The sequence below is a fragment of the Triturus cristatus genome, chromosome 2_1, assembly GCF_964204655.1.
Source record: "Triturus cristatus chromosome 2_1, aTriCri1.1, whole genome shotgun sequence".
NCBI classification, from domain to species: domain Eukaryota; kingdom Metazoa; phylum Chordata; class Amphibia; order Caudata; family Salamandridae; genus Triturus; species Triturus cristatus.
The window spans coordinates 45363128-45382551 of record NC_140581.1 but is presented as its reverse complement, the minus strand read 5'-3'; the positions used below and the strand labels follow the sequence as shown (position 1 = coordinate 45382551).

Genomic DNA, 19424 nt, shown 5'->3' with positions numbered 1-19424 from the left:
GGTCAAACATCTTTATGATTCCAATCATGATCCTCTTCCCTTTTCTTCTTTAGCCAGCACATATAATCTTAATAATATGGATTTTTATTATTTTTTAAAATTAAAGGTTGGTCTTTCTAGAATTGCCCTTTGTAAAGACTCGACTACTATTTCACTTTTGTCTATGTGGTCTCGTTCAGGTCATACTGCATCGAAGATATACAAATTTTTACCTGCGCCACCACCCTCTCAGGCTACAATTACGAAAGATAAATGGTCCCATCATTTTGATAGTGAGATTTTCAAACATATCTCACAAGAGTTATGGCAATTAATTGGGAAGGTTTCATTACAGAATAAGATTGCTCCTTCTCTTATGCAATCTAAATTCTTCTCTATGAATCGCCTGCATGGGACCCCTGCTTACCTACATAAGATGAAGCTAAGAGATGATGATCTTTGTTGGAATTGCAATTTGGTCTCAGGCTCTCACCCACATATGTTTTTTGAATGCTCGTTACTACATTCCTTTAGGGATTTGATTCAGATACAGCTATCACTAATCTTTGATACTCCAGTGGAGCTCTTGTTACCTACGATTTTATTGGGTCCGTGGGCGGCATGCACTCCTCTCCCCTTGGATGATACTGATATGCAGTTGCTAGATCTCCTCATATCCATTGCTGGTAAAGTTATTTTATCCGAGTGGAAATCCTTTAATCTCCTGTCCTATCATACTTGGTGGGCTTGGGTATTGTTTCTTCGTGGGGCTCATATTTCTGTTGAAAAGAAACATTGTAATCCTTCCATATCTAATACTATTTGGAGGTCTTTAGATAAGTATATGAAACTGTCCTCTCATGGGTTGGTAGCCCAATATGCTTTTGTCTCTACTTCTCAATTTTATTCTTCCCACTGCAGCGGGTGCCCCCATTTATCAGTTATCTTTAACTTTTTTATCTATCTGTTTATTTATCTTTCCAGTTATATATCATTTAATTAAATTTATCTATATATCGTCCCCTCGCTCTCTCCTGCTTTCCCTGTTCTTCCTATCTTCTTCTTCTCCTCCTGATATTTTATGGACTATGTGCGATACAGTTTTTGTTATCATTCTAATATGGAATATTTTTTATATTGTATACTTTGATTTGGTATTATTTTTGATTTCGTTATTTTTCTGACATGGATTCTATATTAATGTTTATATCCTCCTAACATTTTTAAAGTACTTATGGACTACTTTGCCCTGATGTATTGTATTTCATTATAATTGTATGGACTTTTACTTTTTAAAATAATAAAGATATTGAACAAAAACAAAATCTCCGTTTGCAAATCTGAAGGGTTCCTTTAGTGCAGCGCGTGGAGTAATCATCTGTCACTTCTTCCCTAATGCATCTGCTTTATGTAGAGCAGGCTGGCGGCAGTGTGGTAACACAAACAAGAAGTAAACATAAAATTTGCTCTGCACAGTACAATACTGAAAAAATGATAGGGCACAAATACTTTCCCGCTGCCAACTAACCAGTCAGGTCCTCAACAGGATTCCCTCACCTCAGGAACCCTTGCACACACATATAACATGACTGTGCCCGAGTCCCGAGTCTTGACTCCCGGCAGTCCATGGATGTGCACTGCACAGGCTCATAGACTCACCCACACTTAGGCCAGTCCAGACGCTGCTCTCATGCTGCTAATACTATTACCATTAGACAGAAGTTCAGAATTGGCGTGAGCGTGATGGTCTTGCGCTTGCACTGGGACTGGGAGCCTGTTTCTGGTCTCCACCGGGTTGTGCAACACAGCTTGGAATGGAGAGACCCAAGACAGCCATTCAAACTGACATGCGCACTTGTAGTACCCACCACTCCTCCCCCTGCTGCAGCTGATGTCCGTCAGGATGGGCCTGCACTGCTCTAAGACTTCCTCAGATGTTCAGTCAGCTTGGCTATATGTGGTTTATGTACAGAGATAATCGACCATATATGTAGAAAGAATCTTTGGAAAAGCGGTCTCTACAGGCAGGTGATTCAGCATATCCAGACACACATGCTATTCGTTGACAATTTGTATTGTTGATGACTCCATGTTGCAGGGACACATTTACTCTCCGGAGTTTCCTTTAGAAATTATTGATCTCAGTTGTGTTCATTAAAAAGAAGAGAAAAAAGATGGCAATGTACTAGAATACATGATTTTTTTTCATGAAATCCCCAATCTGAAATTGAAATGTCCCAGGGACATGGAACAATCTAGTAACCGTTTATAAGTGTCCCTAAAAATGTTTTTTTTAAATGGAAGCATTGACAATAACTCAAGTTCCCGCTGTGGTTGTAGAACTGAGGTACATGAAACAATCAAGTAATGAAAGCTGTGGGACCTCCACCAAAAATATGTCGGGGATGGTCCCACTGCCGACAGACTGTCGGTTTGACTGCTGCATTATGATGCATTTGGTCAGACCATCAGCTGTCAAGGGACAGACTGCCGCCTCCGACAGGATCTAAGAGCCCCTCAGTGTGGCGGTCAGAATTTATTCCCTACCATGGGGGCAGTCCTTGTGCAGGCCCCACTGTAGGGATTACGATGTCCCTTTCTGACTGCCTTTTCATGGTGGTCCAAGCGCCATGAAAAGGCAGCTTGAAAGGGACTTTGGGGGCCCCAAACATGGGCCCCACCCCCATGAGCCACTACAAACTGGCTATTGGGGTTCATGTAGTGCCCCCCCACATATCCATGCACCGTGTGCCAGACACCATATGGTGCCTGGCACACGGTGCATGGATTATCACAAAGTGCTTTATTTTCCACTGCGGATTGTGCTGCAATCCTTTTCCTGAGTTGCAGCACCAGCCACATTGGAAAAAAAGCACTTTCCTACCACCACAATGGTGGTCATATCGTAATTGGGCGGTGGGACTTCTGACTGATTGTCGGGCGCTCTCCTACCTGGTGAGATGGTGGTAGGCGGTACGACTGACCACCATCTTAATAAATGCCGGAGCTGTAATATCTATTTGCAAAGTTGTTAAAGGGTCCCACACAAGCGGGATCTCATTTATAACAATTCTTCACAAGTGTGAGATGGCTAGTTAAGGCATTTTCGCCTACAGACCCTTTAAATATTTACATTCTTAATTTTAACCCATTCCTACAACACTGGACTTCAAAGTGTAGTTGATTAAAAAAGCCAAGACTGTTTTAAAAAGGACCACTTAGAAGTTAAGTATTTTGATAATGTTATTTGAAAAAAAATCTGCTGTTTCAATCCAGCCTGAATTGCACGCTTTTTAGAAGATTTGTCAATGTAGTTCGATCCCTGTCCTCTTGCCTATAGGCTTTTGACTATTCTATGGATGTTTGTTTTACTGTCGCTTCAGATGGTAGGGTTAAGTGATGCTTCAAACCCTCTGTTATAAATGGGAAGAGACACAAGATCAAGGTTACAGAGATCTGACAGAGCACTGCTGAGGTTAGCAAAGGTCACTTATATAAGAACGACAACAAAAAAAAAAAAAAAAAAAAAGAAAAAAATCACAAAACAATCAGTGACTGACAGTGAAACAATGAGAAAAGATCACGCCTAGCACTGCCTGCAGCCATAGCAAACAAGCACTGTCTAAGCCAACCTGTTTGCCTCTAGTTTTACTGTGAGGAACGCGTACTGGTAACCCTTGTTAACTCTGTGTGGGCCGCCGCAGCTAAGAGAGAGCTGCCGCCGCTGAGAGCCCATCTTAACTTGAACCTTCGGAACCTTTGCTGAATCTGTGTGGGCCGCCGAAGCGAAGAAAGAGCTTCTGCCGCTGAGTGCCCGCACTTGTGTCAGCTGTGCATCATCGTGATTTGTCCTGTGGGCCGCCGCAGATAAGAGAGAGCTGCTGTCGCTGAGTGCCCGCACCTTTGCCAACTTTGCATCATCGTGATTTGTCCTGTGGGCCGCCGCAGCTAAGAGAGAGCTGGTGTCGCTGAGTGCCCACACCTTTGCCAACCTTACATCATCATGATTTATCCTGTGGCCCACTGCAGCTAAGGGAGAGCTGCCACTGCTGTGTGCCCGCACCTTGTTCACCATTGTCAAAGATTGTCACTATCGTCTAGTGGGCCACCGCAGCTAAGAGAGAGCTGCTGCCGCTGTGAGCCCACCACAGAGCTGCACGACGAGAGTCATCGCCACCACCAGCCTGTCCCGCTGCAGCTGCGTGCTGCTGCCGCTGAGAGCCCGCCTGTCCCCGAGTGCCCGAATCATTGTGAGTGCACGCTGCGGACCACTTCAGCCAAGACATGTGGTCGCTGGGAGTCCACCTGTCACCGTCTCTGCTTCTTCGAGAAGCTGCGTGCTGTGTCCCCTTCCAACGGCAGGTATCTGTTGCTCAACGGGTCGCGTAGACCCAGGCCTTGAATTAAGTCAGTGCCACGTTCTAGTGAATACTTTATTGCCTTTTTAGGCTCATACTAATTTAAGTGCATTGTGGCTTGTTAAAACGCTTTTGAGAGTCTTGTGTCAAAACTTAGCTAAAGATACTATTTTTCAATACCTACTTAAGGTGTGTCCTTTTGTGGTGTCATTACTGCCTTATTGTGCATGATCATCAATTCTTCACACACTGCCTCTGAGATAGGCCTAACTGCTTGTGCTACGTTACCACAGGGTTGAGCAGGGGTTATCAAAGGGGGTAGCCCACTTGCCCTGACTTAGGAAGAAGGGTCCCTATTTGGACATTGGTGCCAGCCATTGCCAACTAGAGACCCCCATTTCTCACACTCATACACCTAACATAACTAACGTTACCACATCTTCCATACATACTTACCATACCCAACGTCACAAACCTAGCGTATCAAGTCTACCAAACCTAGAAGCTGCTACAAAGTAATACTGAGGACTGAGCATAGCAATGCTTTAAGAATGTAGACACCTACCATAGTTACTAACCTTCCATACCTAGTCTGCATCCCATTTCTAAACTACCAAACTTATCCTACCATACCTGCCACACTTCTCTTACTTCTGCAATGTCTACCACGTACACCTACCCTAGGTGGCAGTTTAATAAAAAGGGCACAGACTTGAAAATGCGCCTTGTGGTAATGGCTTAATGTACAACAGTCTGCTACACAAAACACGTGTGTGGAACTTGAGGGGCCTTCTTGTGGCCTGTGGTGCGGCTCCCTCACCAGGAAAAGAGCAACCTGCAGCTTTTGAAGAGCATTAACATGTAAATACCATTGCTTCTGTAGAAACAGTAAGCACTATTTGATTTGCCAATGATTTTATTGTATTGGGCAGGGTAACATTTAGAGTTATTGTTTTGACTTAGCATCTTTAAACACGAGGGTTGATAACAAAGCAGAGCATTACGCGAGGAATTACATAATTGGCAATTAACAGTGACAATGGTAAAAGACTAACTTAAATCCCTAATTAATAACTTGTAAATTACTGATTTACTTACATGAAATTTGCTGGATTATAATCAAAAAGTGTACCCTCTCTGACTGCAGCTCCGATCCATAAACGAGAACGTATGTCCGAGATGAACGGCTGAAAAACACAACATGAGAAAGTCATGAGTGTCCTCACAAGGATAACAGAGCGATATCTGCAGGGGAGGTGGTTAGGGGTGTCCTATACCATGGATTCTGTATTCTAGAGCCTCTGTTCTATGTTCTGTACTCTGGGTGTTGTGTGCTTGGGGCTGGTGAAGGTTCCATCAGTGGTGCTTGTGGTGCAGCTGGTTAGAGGTGTCCTATGCTGTCGATTTTGTATTCCAGAGCCCCTGTCTTCTGTTCTGTACTCTGTGTGTTGTGTGCTTGGGGCTGGTGTAGGTTCCATCAGTGGTGATTGTTGTGCAGCTGTTTAGGGGTGTCCTATACTGTGGATTCTGTATTCCAGAGCCCCTGTCCCGTGTTCTGTACTCTAGTTGTTGTGTGTTTGGGACTGGTGTAGGTTCCATCAGTGGTGCTTGTGGTGCTGCTGGTTAGGGGTGTCCTATACTATGGATTCTATATTCCGGGATCCCTTGTACTGTGCTCTGTACTCTGCTGGTTGTGTGCTTGGGGCTGGTGTGGGTTCCATCAGTGTTTCTTGTGCTGTTAGGGGTGTCCTATGCTGTGGATTCTGTATTCCAGAGCCCCTGTCCCGTGCTCTGCACTCTGGGAGTTGTGTGCTTGGGGCTGGTGAAGGTTCCATCAGTGGTGCTTGTAGTGCAGCTGGTTAGGGGTGTCCTATGCTGTAGATTCTGTATTCCAGAGCCTCTGTCCTGTACTCTGTGTGGTGTGTGCTTGGGGCTGGTGTAGGTTCCGTCTGTGGTGATTGTTGTGCAGCTGGTTAGGGGTGTCCTACGCTGTGGATTCCGTGTTATGTTTTGGGGCTGGTGAAGGTTCCTTCAGTGGTGCTTATGGTGCAGCTGGTTAGGGGTGTCCTGTGCCGTGGAATCTTTATTCCAGAACCCCTGTCCTTTGTTCTGTACTCTGGGTGTTGTGTGCTTGGGGCTGGTGAAGGTTCCATCACTGGTGCTTGTGGTGCAGCTGGTTAGGGGTGTCTTTTACTTTGGATTCTGTATTCCAGATACTCTGTCCTCTGTGTGTTGTGTGCGTGGGGCTGGTAAAGGTTCCATCAGTGGTGCAACTGGTTAGGGGTGTCCTATACTGTAGATTCTTTATTCCAGAGCCCCTGTCTCATGTTCTGTACTCTTTGTTTTATGTGCTTGGGGCTCGTGTAGGTTCCATCAGTGTTGCTTGTGCTGATGCTGGTTAGGGTTGTCCCAGGCTGTGGATTCTGTATTCCAGAGCCTCTGTCCTTTGTTCTGTACTCTGGGTGTTATGTGCTTGCGGCTGGTGAAGGTTCTGTCAGTGATGCTTGTGGTGCAGCTGGTTAGGTGTGTAAAATGCTGTGGATTCTTTATTCCAGAGCCTCTGTCCTGTGTTCTGTACTTTGTGTGTTGTGTGCTTGGGGCTGGTGAAGGTTCTATTTGTGGTGCTTGTGGTGCACCTGGTTAGGGGTGTCCTATATTTTGGATTCTGTATTCCAGAGCCCCTGTCCCTTGTTCAATGGTTGTTATGTGCTTGTGGCTGGTGAAGGTTCTGTCAGTGGTGTTTATGGTGCAGCTGTTTAGGTGTGCAATATGCTGTGGATTCATTATTCCAGGGCATCTGTCCCTTGTTCTGTACTTTGTGGGTTGTGTGCTTGGGGCTGGTGAAGGTTCTATCGGTGGTGCTTGTTGTGCAGCTGGTTAGGGGTGTCTTTACTTTGGATTCTTTATTCCAGAGCCCCTGTACTTTGTTCTGTACTCTATGTGTTATGTGCTTGGGGCTGGTGGAGGTTTCATCACTGGTGCTTGTGGTGCAGTTGGTTAAGGGTGTCCTATGCTGTGGATTCTGTATTCCAGAGCTCCTGTCCCGTGCTCTCTACTCTGGGTGTGTCATGCTTGGGGCTGTTGAAGGTTCCATCAGTGGTGCTTGTGGTGATGCTGGCTAGGGGTGTCCTATACTGTGGATTAATTATTCCAGAGCCCCTGTCCCATGCTCTGTACTCTGTGTTTTGTGTGCTTTGGACTACTTAAGGTTCCATCAGGGGCGATTGTGGTGCAGCTGGTTAGGGGTGTTTTCTGCTGTAGATTCTTTATTCAGGAGCCTCTGTCCTTTGTTCTGGACTCTGGGTGTTGTGTGCTTTGGCTGTTGAAGGTTCTATCTGTGTTGCTTGTGGTGATGCTGATTAGGGGTGTCATATGCTATGGTATCTTTATTCCAGAGCCTCTGTCCTTTGTTCTGTACTCTGGGTGTTGTGTGCTTGGGACTGGTGAAGGTTCTGTCAGTGGTGCTTGTGGTGCAGCTGGTTGGGGGGGGTGTCCTTTGTTGTGGATTCTGTATTCCAGAGTGTCTGTCCTCTGTTCTGTACACTGGGTGTTGTGTGGTTGGGGCTGGCGAAGGTTCCATCAGTGGTTCTTGTGATGCAGCTGGTTAGGGGTGTCCTATGCTGTGGATTCTGTATTCCAGAGCCTCTGTCCTCTGTTTTGTACTCTGTGTGTTGTGTGCTTGGGGCTGGTGTAGGGTCCGTCAGTGGTGCTTGTGGTGCAGCTGGTTAGGGTTGTCCTATGCTGTAGATTCTGTATTCCAGAACCCCTGTCCCCTGACCTCTACTCTCGGTGTTGTGTGCTTGGGGCTGGTGAAGGTTCCATCACTGGTGCTTGTGGTGCAGCTGGTTAGGGACATCCTATGCTGTGGATTCTGTATTCCAGAGCCCCTGTCCCGTGCTCTATACTCTGGGTGTTACATGCTTGGGGCTGTTCAAGGTTCCATCAGTGGTGCTTGTAGTGCAGCTGGTTAGAGGGGTCCTTTACTTTGGATTCTGTATTCTAGAGCCCCTGTCCCGTGTTCTGGACTCTGGGTGTTATGTGTATGGGGCTGGGGAAGGTTCCGTCAGTGGTGCTTGTGGTGCAGCTGGTTAGGTGCGTAATACGCTGTGCATTCATTATTCCAGAGCCTCTGTCACGAGTTCTGTACTTTGTGTGTTGTATGCTTGGGGCTGGTGAATGTTCTATCTGTGGGGCTTGTGGTGCAGCTGGTTAGGGGTGTTCTATATTGTAAATTCTGTATTCCAGAGCCCTGTCCCATGCTCTGTACTCTGTTTTCATGTGCTTAGGGCTGGCGAAGGTTCCATCAGTATTGCTTGTGGTGATGCTGGCTAGGGGTGTCCTATATTGTGGATTAAGTATTGCAGAGCCCTTGTCCCTTGCTTAGTACTCTGTGTGTTGTGTGCTTGAGACTAGTGAACGTTATATCAGTGGTGCTTGTGGGGCAGTTGGTTAGGGGTCCCCATGCTGTAGATACTTTATTCCAGAGCCTTTGTCCTTTGTTCTGGACTCTGGGTGTTGTGTGCTTGGGGCTGGTGTAGGTTCCGTCTGTGGTGATTGTTGTGCAGCTGGTTAGGGGTGTCCTACGCTGTGGATTCCGTGTTATGTGTTGGGGCTGGTGAAGGTTCCTTCAGTGGTGCTTGTGGTGCAGCTGGTTAGGGGTGTCCTATGCTGTAGATTCTGTACTCCAGAGCCCTTGTCCTCAAATCTGTACTCTGTGTGTTGTGCGCTTGGGGCTAGTGAAGGTTCCATCAGTGATGCAGCTGGTTAGGGGTGTCCTGTGCCGTGGATTCTGTATTCCAGATCCTCTGTTCTGTACTCTGTGTGTTGTGTGCATGGGGCTGGTAAAGGTTCCATCAGTGGTGCTTGTGGTGCAACTGGTTAGGGGTGTCCTATACTGTAGATTCTTTATTCCAGAGCCCCTGTCTCGTGTTCTGTACTCTGTGTGTTATGCGCTTGGGGCTCGTGTAGGTTCCATCAGTGTTGCTTGTGCTGATGCTGGTTAGGGTTGTCCCAGGCTGTGGATTCTGTATTCCAGATCTTCTGTCCTCTGTGTGTTGTGTGCTTGGGGCTGGTGTAGGTTCCATCAGTGGTGCAGCTGGCTAGGGATGTCCTAGGCTGTGGATTCTTATTCCAGAGACTCCGTCCCGTGTTCTGTACTCTGGTGTTGTGTGCTTGGGGCTGGTGAAAGTTATTTCAGTGTTGTTTGTGGTGCAGCTGGTTAGGGGTGTCCTATGCTGTGGATTCTATATTCCCAACCCTCTGTCCTTTGTTCTGTACTCTGGGTGTTATGTGTTGGGGCTGGTGTAGGTTCCATCAGTGGTTCTTGTGGTGCAGCTTGTTAGGGGTGTCCTAAGCTGTGGATTCTGTATTCCAGAGCCCCTGTCCCATGCTCTGTTCTCTGTGTGTTGTGTGCTTGGGGCTGGTACAGGTTCCATCAATAGTGCTTGTGGTACAGTTGGTTAGGGGTGTCCTATGCTGTGGATTCTGTATTCCAGAGCCCCTGTCCCGTGTTCTGTTCTCTGTGTGTTATGTGCTTGGGGCTGGTAAAGGCTCCATCAGTGGTGCTTGTGGTGCAGCTGGTTAGGGGTGTCCTATGCTGTGGATTCTGTATTCCAGAGCCTCTGTCCTTTATTCTGTACTCTGGGTGTTATGTGCTTGCGGCTGGTGAAGGTTATGTCAGTGATGCAGCTGGTTAGGTGTGTAAAATGCTGTGGATTCTTTATTCCAGAGCCTCTGTCCTGTGTTCTGTACTTTGTGTGTTGTGTGCTTGGGGCTTGTGAAGGTTCTATTTGTGGTGCAGCTGGTTAGGGGTGTCCTATGCTGTAGATTCTGTATTCCAGAACCCCTGTCCCGTGCTCTCTACTCTCGGTGTTGTGTGCTTGGGGCTGGTGAAGGTTCCATCACTGGTGCTTGTGGTGCAGCTGGTTAGGGGTGTCCTATACTTTGGATTCTGTATTCCAGAGCCCCTGTCCCTTGTTCTGTTCAATGGTTGTTATGTGCTTGTGGCTGGTGAAGGTTCTGTCAGTGGTGTTTGTGGTGCAGCCGGTTAGGTGTGTAATATGCTATGGATTCATTATTCCAAGGCATCTGTCCCTTTTTCTGTACTTTGTGTGTTGTGTGCTTGGGGCTGGTGAAGGTTCTATCTGTGGTGTTTGTTGTGCAGCTGGTTAGGGGTGTCTTTACTTTGGATCCTTTATTCCAGAGCCCCTGTCCCTTACTCTCTACTCTGGGTGTTACATGCTTGGGGCTGTTGAAGGTTCCATCAGTGGTGCTTGTGGTGCAGCTGGTTAGGGGTGTCTTCTGCTGTAGATTCTTTATTCAAGAGCCTCTGTCCTTTGTTCTGGACTCTGGGTGTTATGTGCTTGGGACTGGTGAAGGTTCTGTCAGTGGTGCTTGTGGTGCAGCTGGTTGGGGGTGTCCTTTGTTGTGGATTCTGTATTCCAGAGTGTCTGTCCTCTGTTCTGTACACTGGGTGTTGTGTGGTTGGGGCTGGTGAAGATTCCATCAGTGGTTCTTGTGATGCAGCTGGTTAGGGGTGTCCTATGCTGTGGATTCTCTATTCCAGAGCCCCTGTCCCATGTTCTGTACTCTGTGTTTTGTGTGCTTGGGGCTGGTGAAGGTTCCATCTGTTTTGCTTGTGGTGCAGCTGGTTAGGGGTGTTCTATGCTGTGGATTCATTATTCCTGACCCCCTGTCCCGTGGTCTGTACTCTGTATGTTATGTGCTTGGGACTAGTGAAGGTTTCATCAGTGGTGCAGCTAGTTAGGGGTGTTCTATGCTGTGGATCCTGTATTCCAGAGCCTCTGTCCTTTGTTTGTTGTGTGCTTGGGGCTGGTGAAGGTTCAGTCAGTGGTGCAGCTGGTTAGGGGTGTCCTTTACTTTGGATTCTGTATTCCAGAGCCCCTGTCCCGTGTTCTGTCCTCTGTTTGTTGTGTGCTTGGGGCTGGTGTAGGGTTCGTCAGTGATGCTTGTGGTGCAGCTGGTTAGGGGTGTCCTATGCTGTGGATTCTGTATTCCCGAGCCCCTGTCCCGTGCTCTGTACGTTATGTTCTTGGGACTAGTGAGGGTTCCATGAGTGGTGCTTGTAGTGCAGCTTGTTAGAGGTGACCTATGCTGTGGATTCTGTATTCCAGAGCCTCTGTGTTTTTGTTCTGTACTCTGTATGTTCTGCGCTTGGGGCTGCTGAATGTTCAATCAGTGGTGCAGCTGGCTATGGGTGTCCTTTACTGTTGATTCTGTATTCCAGATCCTATGTTCTATGTTCTGTACTCTGGGTGTTATGTGCTTGGGGCTGGTGAAGGTTCTATCAGTGGTGCTTGTGGTGGAACTAGCGGTAAATGGTATACTTCGGAACTCCCAAAGGGTGCAGCACACTTGTGAACACAGATTGTGGAGGGATTACCTTTCAACACTGGTGATGAGGATGGCATCGAAGAGAAACACTCTACACCACAGTTTGTAGTGATGACATAGTGCTCTATTGAATCATGCTGTTTGTGTCCTTCAGAATGTGTGTACATGCATGTTCCTGTGTCCGTGATAACTTATGTGTTGGGACCTGCGTGTAAGGTAGTTTGTAGATGTTCCTCTATGCTGCTGCATCATCTTATAATTTTATATAATCCTAAGTGAATGCATATCTAAAGCTTCATTAGTCTACTGCCATCATTTTACTGGCAAAGTGAGGATGGGATGGGTGAATGGTGGGGACCGGTCGTGATCCCATTGTGGGTTCCTGCTGACAATGATTGAAGTGATGGTGCATTGACAACGGTGATGTTTGCTTGAGCCCTGAAATGGTCTCCTTAGCCGCAGACTCTGGCAGCAAGTCTATGATGGAACTTGTCGCAGAGGGCAACAAAATTGCTATTCTGCACTTCACCGGCAAAAGTGGCCTACTCACGTAGGTTGGGCCTCTGGTATAATACCCTATTAAGGTTCGACTTCACAGTACTGCGTTCCATGCCCTACAGGCTGCATGCCAAGCCTCACACCACGCCCATTCCAGTATCACCTTGAAGGAGCGGGCCAAGCTGTGGGTCAATAGACAGATTTCCTTTGCAGAGTCAAGGCCAATCCCCATTCTATACACCACCATGGATTGGCTACTGTGATGTGCACACATAAGGCTTGAGGCTCACAAGGCTTTTTAACTTTGGACACACTTGGAGATATTTACTCAGAACATGACTACTGCAAAGCACACACGTTACATTCTGATTTTGCACAGCATATAGAGAGATACACTTGTATTAGTACTTACAGAAGAACTGCACTCTTAAGTGTGACACTTTACCAGTGAATACCCTGAGTCCAAGCCTTCCTCACCACTGGCATCACTTCATGAGCAATAGTTCCTGTAGGCAGAACTTCTAAAGCACAAAAGTGAGCATAATAGTTGCCTATCTCCCAAGATGGCTGATATCCTTTCCCTCCTAATTACTATAGAAAGGAAATCAACCCCCTGAACATCCTGTTTTTCTCACGCCTCAGTATCATGTCTGAACCTGTAACTGTCCTGGGCTGAAAGGGATGGGAATCCCTGACTGTGGCGAGGAAGACTTGCACTCAGAGTAATGAAGATTACCAGTTAGTAACCAGGGCATTACTTCCTCATCCGTCTTCCTCGCGACAGCCATTACTTGAATAGCTGAATGGGCTTCATGAACTTATAAAAAATTATCACATACTCATAAAGCACAGATGTCAATATAGAATTTTATATCCCATGAGAGTCACTGTTCCTATAAGAGATAGGCAGAGAAATAAACAGTGGTTGTTCTAATACTGCGATTACTGGGGACAGTGTGTCCTGTTCTTGGTGCCCTCACAAACATTGAAGGATGTCATGCTTCATCATTGGGCTATTACTCCTCGTCGGGCCGGCGGTGCAACTGGTCCCCCGAAGGGTCACTTTTTTGGATATCTCTTCAGGATAAAGCCGCAAGGGCGTATGGGAGTGAGTGGCAGTGGTGTCCTAACGTGGAGATAAAAAATGTCTGGAGGGGTTCCTAGAAAATGTATTGAGAAAGAGTCCCTCTGTCATTATTAAAAACCAAAAAGGTGGTGCTGCTGTGAGGGAGATAATGGCCCTCTGTAGCTAGGTTTAAAACACACCGTTAGTGGGTATGTTTTTTTCAGGTCGAAATGGTTTGCACAATTTAACGGTCTCAGGAGGAGATCCCATGCCCTTCTTCAGCACCAGAAAGAGTGTGGTGAAAGATAGGAAAGACATGTGGCCTGTAATAATTTAGTGCCACATAGGTAAGAAAGTAGTATTCTGGAAAGACAAAACCAAAAAATAAAATAGAACGAGTCTCAATGTAAGAGTATCTAAAGCAAAAAGGGGCCTGGATCCTTCATTGGTGAACCATGTGCTCGTGTACGTATTTGTCTACTGTTAACATACAGCATGTGAAGCTATGGAGAGCTATGAAAGTAAAATGACCATACTGGACACATAGGCTTACATGTAAATGTTTTTTGAGCCATGGCGTAAGTGCCAAAACAAAGTTGCAGAACAAACAAAACATATAGTTCCTGGTATCATTTTCAAGATCGCCATGGTCGATAGGCAGACTATGGTGCATATGACATGTAAAGATTATACTTGGTCTCACCATTGATGGCAAACCTCAGGTCACTGTGTACTAGAAAACACAAGAAAAAGCAAGCAAGTACTAATCATAATGTGCTCCCCCAAGTTAAGTGGAAAGGAATCCCCATGAGAATCGGCTGAGCGTTCCCTCGAGATCTGTTGTAAGCATTTACAATATTAGACAATGATAGCGTGAGGAAGAAATGCAAAAAACAGCTGCACTGAGTGGTTGCTTAAACAAACAATGCGGCAGAGTTGATACTCTACTTACAGTTCCTCATTGGTTTTGGAGGCTTGTTCACCTACCCGACCACACACCGTCTCCGTTGAGGCTTGATTGCTGCCGCTGCTGTGTTTATGTAGTGCTCTGGAGACTGGCTTACGGATGTGGCAGTTCCGGATCACGTGTTGGGCCGCTGAGCGTGGGACGTGTTTAGCGGCTGAAGACGCGGGTGCCATTTTGGAGTGGTGAGCTGGTGTTAGAAAAGGTAAAAGCTATCTGTAAAAGAGTGGCTATTTGCCATAGTGAGCCCATAGGAATCACTTTAAGTGCCTTGAGGTGGTGAGAAAGGAGAAAAAAGATCCACTGGGTGGCATAATTAATAGTGGCATTTAACTCCAAGTTGTGGCGGCATGCCACTCGAGGATTAAGTGTCAGATAGCCGAGCAAGGGGGACGTGCTTGCCAGATAAGCACGCATGCACGGATGCCATATAGGAGCCGTGAGCCCAGGTCTGAACTAGAGAAAGTGTCAGTATGAATGGTGATTGTGCCAAAAAGAACTAATAGTTTTCACTGCAAATACCATGATGCAGTAAATTTAACTGATGGCTGTAGTGTCGCGGTCTAGTTGACGCGCGCACTACGTGAAGACGGCGATGTGCGTAGCGGCCGTTTGGACGCTACTGCGCATGCGCGACATAGCGCGCGAGTGAAAGACGGCGATCGGAGCGTGTTGCCCGGCGCTCTCTCGGCAAGCATAGATAAAAGTGTAATAAAGGTTCCTACAACCTCCTAAGCGCTTCCTGAGAGTCATTGGGGGAGAGCTACAGATAGCCAGGCACCCAGCAACATTACAGTGGCGACGAGACTGGGATACTGAGAACCCTACGTGCAACAGGAGGAAGGGGCCCCCCCAACCTGCATCAGAGAAGAGGTCCACCAGGAGGGACACCACCCCACGCGGTAAGAAGACCGGAGGGGTCGAGGACAGACGCCTACACACCGGGAGAGCGCGGCAGAGGCAGATAAACGCCGGGTAGTGGCACGTGGGCAGTAAAGGAGCCAGCCACGAGGTAGAGGATATCGCAGGCGGACAGCGGAACCACAGAGGAGACCCTGGCGGAGTCGGGGGACGACGGAGCAGCCAGCTCGAACGCAGTCCCAGGTACCCGAAGCAGGGGAGCGGGGACAGACGCACCAGGTAGCCCAAGGAAGCTGGTGGAAGCCAAAATGAGTGCACAGTCATCGACTCTGACGACGCCGATTCCGTTCCTACCACGCCCGGGAGAACCCATAATGAAGTGGGAAGACTGGAGGGAGTACTTCAAAAACTACCTGGAAGCGCTAGAAGATGAGAACGAGGAGGCGTTCTCTAGTGCCAGGAGGAAGAGGATACTTCTACACAACCTGGGACCAGAAGGAATACGGGTGTTTCAAAACCTCACACCGACCACCAGACAGGTAGGGGACACAGACGTGTTCACCCACGCCATAGAAGACCTGGACAACCACTATCGGCCAGTGGTGTGCACCTCCATCGACCGCTATAACTTCCAGCAGAGAAAGCAAGAAGCGGGGGAATCCGTAGATGACTACGTAGCGGCGCTGCGTAAACTGACGATGACGTGCAAATATGGCGGACTGCAGGATGAATTCATCAAGGACCAGATCGTCATGCACACGACGAGCAAGTCAGTACAGGACAAACTATGGGCGAATGGAGATGCGACGCTGAACGAGGTGATCGCCATAGTGAAAAGAGCGGAACTAACAAAACGCTGTGCGGAAGCGGCCAAGAGAGAACCGGCCCCCAGACTCACAGTCAACAAGGTGGACGACGCGGACCATCAGACACGGGGAAAACCAACGACGGGGGAGTACAGAGGAGCGACCAAAGGGAAAACAAGACCCGGACAGGCATGGAAACAAGAAGAAGGCGAGGCCATGAGATGCTACAGGTGCGGAAGCTCGAGCCATGCTGCGCATGACAAACGGTGCCCCGCATTCAGAGCCAAGTGTGCGTTCTGCGGCCTAGTAGGTCACTACGAAAAAGTATGCCGAAGGAAAGGGAGACAGCAGGCGGTGAAGTTCGTGGCACAGGACGAGGGGGAAGAAGTAGAAGGCCGTGAAGAAGACGAAGAAGTCCTGTGTATAGAAGACCAGGTACTGGGCATAGAGGGGAGAAGAACGCGCAAACCCCAGTGCGACATGATTATTGGAGGAATACACATCACCATTGTGGCGGATTCAGGATCTCCATACACGATCGTCCAACGTTCAGTATGGAATGAGAGGTTCAGACCCACGTGGGGCGTGCAACTAGAACCCCCCCGACATTCGACCCGTCACCTACACCGGGGATCCAATCCCGATGGTAGGGTTCAAGACGCTGAAGTTCCAGTTCAAGGAGCGGAGTGCGCTCTGCAAGCTGTACGTCGCGGAGAAGGGACCGTCAGTCCTGGGCTGGATGGACCAAGGAGAGTTGGGCGTACAGCTGAACCCAGGAGGGGACACCCAGGTGATGGTGACTCTGGACGGAGAGGAGTCGACGGCAGAAAAATGGCGGAGCGGGCACCCGAAGGTTTTCGGCGGGAAGATTGGGAAACTAGAGAAGTTCTCCCACAAAACCGTCCTTAAAGAAAACGCCCGGCCGGTAGCGCACAAAGTACGGAACATCCCGATTGCGGTGAGGGAGGCGGTGCAACAGGAACTCCTCCGACTGGAAGAAGGGGGAATCATTGAGCCCATCGACAGTGCGGAGTGGTTGGCGCCTCTGGTGGTGGCCATGAAACCGTCAGGCAAGGTGCGCCTCTGTGTGGATCTCAGGGAGTTGAACAAGTGCATAGTGGTCGAAAGGTTCCCCTTGCCACGCATAGAGGAAATGTTGGCCCGCACGAAAGGAGTGAAATGGTTCTCCACCATTGACTTGCAATCGGCATACCACCAGGTAGCGCTACATCCGACAAGCAAAAAATTGACGTCGTTCATCACGCCGTTCGGCTGCTACCAATTCTGCCGCATGCCCTTTGGTCTCGCCTCGGCAGCGGCGGTGTTCCAGAAGCTAATGGCCCGCCTGTTCAAGGACATTGAGGGAGTGCAATACTTCCAGGACGACATCCTAGTGATGGGGACATAGCTGGAGGACCATGACAGGAAGCTGTCGGCAGTATTGAAGATCCTGGAAGAGAAGGGCCTAACGGCAGAGTGGGAGAAATGTCACTTCGGGATGACGTCAGTCACCTACCTGGGGCACGAGATAGGTGCGCAAGGAATAACGCCGAAGAGAGGGAACGTGAAGGCCATCTGCGAAGCACCACCGCCCACCTCCAAGGAAGAAGTACGGTCATTTCTAGGGATGGCGGAGTACTATAGTAAGTTCGTCCACCACTTTGCCACAAAAACCCACCACATGAGGCAACTCACGAGAGACAAGACGGCGTTCATCTGGACCGAGGAGACGCAGGAGGAGTTCGACACAGTGAAACGGGAAATCGGCGGAGCGATCCCGTTGCAAGGATTCGATCCCCAGGGGCGGTCAATATTGATGACAGACGCGAGTGAAAAGGGGCTTGGAGCGGTGCTCATGCAGGAAAGACCGGAAGGTGGAACGGAGACGATCAGCTTCGCGTCCAGGACGCTGACGGCGTCGGAACAAAAGTTCAGTGTGATCGAGAAAGAGATGCTGGCGGTAGTGTGGGCTATGGCGAAGTACCGTCAGTTCCTGTGGGGCACCAGATTCCAAGTGAAGACGGATCACAAGCCTCTCGTGAAGGTATTGACATCGGACGGCCATGCCGGCGCCACACCCCGGATTGCGAAAATGACACTGAAACTCCTGGAGTACAGGTACGACGTGGAGTATATCCCGGGCTCCAGAAACAAGATAGCGGACTACCTCAGCAGGGCATCCGCGATGGACAGTGCCTCCAATGACAGGGAGGACGACGATGAGATGGTGGCCCTGACGGACGACCCGGAAAAAGCCATCAGCAGGCAGGAATGGAAACACGCGTATGAGGCGGATGGTGATATGGATGACATCAAGGCGTATATCGTACGAGGATGGCCAGAAAGGAGAAGACAAAGACCAAAAATCAGGCAGTTCTACGAGGTCAGAGAAGAGCTGTCGGTGGGAAACGACGGAGTGTTCGTCTACAGAGGTGACAGCGTGGTACCACCGGAGAACATCGTACCGACCCTGCTAACCATACTACACGAAGGCCACCTGGGAATCGTGAAGACAAAGGCCAGGACAAAACAAACATACTGGTGGCCAGGGATGGACACGCATGTAGAGAGGCACGTGAGAGACTGTGTGCAGTGCCTGGGGGCGGACAAGACACTTAAACCTATGAGACCACCCTTAGGGAAATTCACGAACCCCAGCAACCCATGGGAAGAGGTGGCAGTGGACATACTGGGGCCAATACTGGACGACCAGGGGATCCCCAAATACCTATGTGTACTAGTTGATAAGTACTCGAAATGGCCAGAAGTACACATCAACGAGATCATGGACACGGACGAGATACTACGCTTCCTCAAGGCGGTGTTCCTCCGGGAAGGCATACCCAGGAGCATTATCAGCGACAATGGCCCCCAGTTCATCTCCGACAAGTGGGTCATGTTTGCGAACAGAAATGGCATAATATTCAGACACACCTCGATATACCACCCGTCCAGCAATGGACAAGTAGAGAGGTTTAACAGGGTGCTGATGGGCTCCATACAGGCGGCCATCACGAGAGGCAAAGACTGGGAGAAAGAAGTGCAAAGCACGATATGGGCGTACCGTATCACCCCCACCGGTACGGGGTACAGTCCCTTCCAGATCTTATGGGGAAGGCAACCCTTCACCAGAGACAATGTGGCGTGGCAGGAGAAGACCATCACCAGCAAATGGTCTCCAGCAGTGGTGCAACACAACCTGCAGAAGGCACAACACATCTATACAGAACACTACAACCGCCACAAGAGGACAAAAGAGACGGCGTTGGAAAAAGGGGAGTGGGTCAGAGTGAAGCTGGCAGTCCTAAAGCGAAAGGGAGAAAGCAAGTACTCCCCACCCCTCAGAGTAGAAGAAGTGTATGACCGGGCGGCGTTGCTCAGCGACGGAAACGTGTGGTCACATGAGCGCATGGCCAAATGAAATAAGATCTTACAGTGGCCCCGAGAGTACACGGAAGGGGAAACCCCGACGGAAGGGCCGATAAGAGACACAGACTCATCCGAGGGAGGCCACGGAGAGAACATGAGCGGAGAGCAAG

General features: G+C 48.7%; 1 protein-coding gene across 2 annotated transcripts in view; it reads right to left on the bottom strand.

The window, feature by feature from the left end:
• The window catches only part of LOC146863690 (uncharacterized), a 367891-nt gene that overhangs the window by 83260 nt on the left and 265207 nt on the right, over window positions 1-19424 (bottom strand). For both annotated transcript variants that reach the window (XM_085627822.1, XM_085627823.1), the window contains one exon: window positions 5436-5524. In XM_085627822.1, the coding sequence (XP_085483948.1) occupies window positions 5436-5524 (89 nt within the window). The remainder of the gene's footprint in view (window positions 1-5435; window positions 5525-19424) is intronic.